We start from the raw sequence: 5000 nt of genomic DNA, 5'->3' as shown, positions 1-5000 counted from the left end.
CAATGATGATGATGATGATAATGATAATGATGATGATGATAATAATAATAATAATAATAATAATGATAATAATAATAATAATGATAATAATAATAATAATAATAATAAGAAGAAGAAGAAGAATGATAATAATAATAATAATAATGGTTACTGGTTACATAGCAAAATAAATATGCTAGACAACATAGGCCATATAGTACCATAAAAAGGTATAATAGTGAAAAGGATGGAGAGGGGGGGGGGGGGGTAATTGATGTGCTACACGTCAGAGGTCGAAGGAAGGAGTCTGGAATTTCGCAAGGATGTCCATAGGGTAAGGAAGGGATTAGCAAAGGAGACAGGGGGTTTAAGGGAAATTAGATCACAGTTTCAGGAGAAATGTCAGAAGGGAGAAAATCCAGGGAAGCGGGATGTTGTGACAAAGGGAAGCGGAAGGGACAATTGGGAAGGAAGGGGGGATGATGCAACTGAAGTAGGGGGGTGGGGGGTGTTGGGGAGGGAGGAAGGGGTGTAGGGGGAACATGAGTGGGAGGAGGAGGGATGCCAGCTGTTGCTTTGAGTGTAAAAGGAATGGAAGCAGAGAGTCTAGAGGATGGATGAGGTGTAGGCATGTTATCTTGGGTCATGATTAGATAGCTTTGAATGTCTTCGAGAGTTTCTGCGGTGGGGCTGGTTGGGGAGGTCTGAGAAACAAAGGTTTTTTCATGAGGGAGGGAAGAGGGATGAGACGTTTGAGGGATGGATGGAGACGTTGATGGAGGAGAGGATGAGGTGGCGTTTAGGTCGTCTTGTGCGAGGAGGAAGAGGGGTAGGTACCGGGGAAGTAGTGGTTGGAGTATCTGGAATAATGGTGGAGAGGGGGGCGTTTGGATTTAGAATGGCAAAAGTATTTGGCTGGGAGAGGGAGGGGGTAGATGTTAGATGAGGAAGAGATACTGGGGGAGATGTAGAAACATCTTGGGAGGAAAGGGAAGGGGGAGAGCGAAGGACAGTACTGTAGAAAAGAGTGAGAGAAAAACTTCGTCGACGTGCCTCCTGTCTGGCTTTCCGTAAAGAAAGGCCAAGTTTGCATCTGAACATTGCCACTTCAGACTTAAACTTGCAGGTAGGGCAGCCATTATAAAATACATTAAGGGTGCCGTCACAACTGGCACACGTACGTGACTGTGCAGAGCAGTTTGATCGATTATGATACTGCATCATAGACAATAAGGCAGGCGAGTAAGTCTTCTCCACAATCTGCCCAATCCTTGTCGTAGACAGGACAGTTTGTCGGAGAGATGGAGATGGTTCTGTTGCAAGTATTGAGGAAGGGATGAGGCTGGACAGGAATGAGTTTGGCAGTGAAGTCAGGGTTGATAATGCTATGGCTTGGAGTTCGAATGTAAGGTGCTGTGGGGAATAGCAATAAATCGGTCCCATTTGGCAGGGCCAAACAGAGGATTCAAGCTGATTGTAGAAGTGGGGGTAGTAGAAGGACGGGGACGTGTGGAAAAGGAAATATTGTTGAGTAAAGTAGTACTGCGGAAAGGTGGACAATAAGGATGCAAAGTAGTATTCAGGGAGGGTGAGATAGTTGTGAAGGATTTGGGGGTGGCATGGGATGAAGTATAGGATATTGGGAGACGAGGAATTTTTCCTGCATATTGAGTATTGACCTGGATTGATAATATGGACTGGACTGATGTGTTAGTAGGCACTGATGAGGGGGTAGTAGTAGCAGTGGTCAACGTCGTGGTCAAAGGAGAGCCTAAGATCGTGGAACCGGGAGAAACGAAATCAGTGGAGCTATTTGATAAAGGGGTAAGCCTTAATAACCCTGTTAATGGTATAAAGACTTTATAACTAGCCATGGTAAGTCCAGGGTATGTTGGGGAGAGAAATAGTCCACCATCAGGGTCCCCTTGAGGGGAAAGGGCTCGACACCTAAACAGGGAGATACCGTACCCATGGCTCCCCCAGGCCGTTCATGACCGGCGCAAAGTCAGCATTTCATCCTAACGGCAACAGACGTGACATTGGGGGGGGGGGGGGGTTACTAATAATAACAATAATAAAACTAAAAATAACAATAATAATGATAAGGATATAATAATAATAATAATAATAATAATAATAATAATAATAATAATAAAAATGATAATGATAATGATGATAATAACAATAGCAAAAATTATGATAATAATAATTATGATAATAATTATAATAATAATATAATAATGATATTGATAATAATATTATAATAATAATATAATGATAATAATAACAATATAGTAATAATAATGATAACAACAATAATATAATTATAATAATAATGATAATAATAATAATAAAAATAATAATAATAGTAAATAATCGTTACCATTTTCCATTATCATCGTTATTATTGTAATAATGAAACCATTTTCAGTTCTGTCACTACTATATCCACAGCCTTATATATATATATATATATATATATACATATATATATACATATACATATATATATATATATATATATATATATATATGTGTGTGTGTGTGTGTGTGTGTGTTGACAAATGTAGAAAAGCTATGAATGAGATACACACACACACACACACACACACACACACACAGACACACACACACACACATATATATATATATATATATAAATATAAATATATATGTGTATATATGTATATATAAATATATATGTATATATATATTATGTACACATGCATACATATATACATTTATGTGTATATATATATGTATATATATATGTGTGTGTGTGTGTGTGTGTGTGTGTGTGTGTACACATATATGTATATATATATGTACATATATACATATATATACATACATATAACGACACACACACACACACACACACACACACACACACACACACACACACACACACACACTCACGCACACACATACATATTCATTTATATATATATATATATACACATACATGTGTGTGTGTGTGGGGGGGGGGTCGGTGAGTGTGTTTGTGCACACACACACACACACACACACACACACACACACACACACACACACACACACACACACGTACACGCACACACGCACACACACACACACACACACGTACACGCACACACGCGCACACACACACACACAGATGTGCGTGTGCGTGCGCGCGTGCGTACGTGTGCGCGTGCGTGTGGGTGCGCGTGTTCGTGTAGGCGATGACGCACATGATATAAAGTGCGAGTATCCATGTGTATTCGTGGCACCAGACCGTGCGCATCAGTCGATCCCCAGATACGGACGAACGCACGAATCCAGAGATGCAAGCAAATAAAACCTGAGTGACAACGCCGCCCGAGGAGCCATGCCAAGACTGCAGCCATGAGGCGCACTCGCGGCCATAAATCCCGCGCCATTGCTTTCGCTCGACGAGGAAGTAACCTTCAAATCTATTTTTAAAAAGGCTTTCCAAACCATCTAAGTCCGGGTTCTGGCTGGCTTTCGCAACCCCGTCTTATTTTCGCTTTTTTTTTTTTTTTTTTTTTCCTTAAAGCAAAATATAACTCCCCCAAAAAATAAAATCATAAGTGCAATGAAGAGGGGATTAAGGGATCGAATCCTACTTGAGAAGAGGATCGGATCCCTTACCCTCGCCCGGACGCCGCGTTCATAGACTCCCGGATCCTCCTTGTTCCTCCTCTCGGTCCTCCCGTTCTCCGGTAAGAAGCGAACAGGAACAAGACAAAATTGTGATTATTCTTTGCTCTTTCTTTCGTTCTTCTTCTTCTTCTCTCTCTCTCGGACCGGAAGGAAGAGGAGATAAGGAAGAGGAGGAAGAGGAGATAGAGAAGAGGAGAGCGAGAGACGAGGAGGAGGAGGAAGAAGAAGAAGAGGAAGAGGGAGGAAGGAAGGAAGAGAAGAGGAGAAAATCCTTTATTTTTCAATCCCCAGGGAGAGAAAAAGGAAGGAAGGGAAGAAGAGGAAGAACCAAGAAAGAAAAGAAAAGGAAAAAAAGTGTCATCCCCCCCATAAAAAAAAAATAGAGATCGAAAAAAAAAAATTGAGGGACAAAACACCCCCCCCCCCAAAATTAAGAGAATAGAATAGAAACCGGAAGCTAAAAGAGAGAGAGAGACCGAGAGAGCCCCTGTTAGAGGATCTGTTAGAGGATTCATGGCCATTAGGGGTAAGTGTCGCGCCGCCGCCGCCCCCCCGCCGCCTCCGCCGCCACCCCAGAGCAGCTGCCGGGCGTAGACTAACCAACCCCCTCCCCCCCTCAAAAAAACATTTATAGATTGCCTTAAGATATGCCTAGAATGAGCAGGAAAACGTCTTACTCTTATCACGGAGTCAATGAAGGTGGGTCGGTTTTTTGGCGTGTTTTGTGTGCGCGGGCGTGTACGTGTGCGACTGTGTGTGCGCGAGTGTGAGTGGTTGTGCGAGTGCGAGTGTGCGTTTGTGAGTGTGTGTGTGCGAGTGTGTGTGCGCGAGTGTGAGTGGTTGTGCGAGTGCGAGTGTGCGTTTGTCAGTGTGCGTGTGCGAGTGTGTGTGTGTGTGTGTACGAATGTGCAAGGGTGAGTGTGTGCGCGTATGCATGGGTGTGTGTGTGTGTGCGAGTGTGTATGTATGTGCGTGTGAGGTTGTATGCTTTTTGTGTGTGTAAGTGATTGTAGATTTGTGTCCGTGTGTTTGAATTGGTTTTGTGTATTTTCGTGTGATTTTGCGTGTGCAAATCGGGTCAAGTTTAGGCTATTTTCAGTGTGCGCGTCGATGGGGTTTATTGTTTTAGGAATAGTTTTTAGGGTCGGTAGCTGTTGGATTTATTTAATCAGTGTTGATAATAACCAAAACAGAGATTAAACCAGACATTGTACTTAACCTAACCATCAATTTAATGTATTTATAAATAGATTAACTACAAACAATTTAATGTATGGAACCTAATTTACTCGTCAGCAAACTTAACTTACCAAACTTAGTCTTTATCTCGTCTTAACCAAACAAATATTAAACTTCATTAATATTTAGAAGACTTG

General features: G+C 41.8%; 1 protein-coding gene across 1 annotated transcript in view; it reads left to right on the top strand.

Moving 5' to 3' along the window:
* The first annotated feature begins 3986 nt into the window (after positions 1-3986).
* Positions 3987-5000, top strand: part of LOC125025245 (mediator of RNA polymerase II transcription subunit 31-like) — a 14576-nt gene continuing 13562 nt past the window's right edge. Inside the window, exon 1 of the mRNA XM_047613217.1 lies at positions 3987-4323. Within this exon, the coding sequence (XP_047469173.1) occupies positions 4272-4323 (52 nt within the window). The 5' untranslated portion in view covers positions 3987-4271. The remainder of the gene's footprint in view (positions 4324-5000) is intronic.

The sequence above is a fragment of the Penaeus chinensis genome, chromosome 4 (assembly GCF_019202785.1).
Source record: "Penaeus chinensis breed Huanghai No. 1 chromosome 4, ASM1920278v2, whole genome shotgun sequence".
In the NCBI taxonomy this organism is placed as follows: domain Eukaryota; kingdom Metazoa; phylum Arthropoda; class Malacostraca; order Decapoda; family Penaeidae; genus Penaeus; species Penaeus chinensis.
The sequence above is the reverse complement of the archived record's forward strand: the minus strand, read 5'-3'. Positions and strand labels throughout refer to the sequence as shown.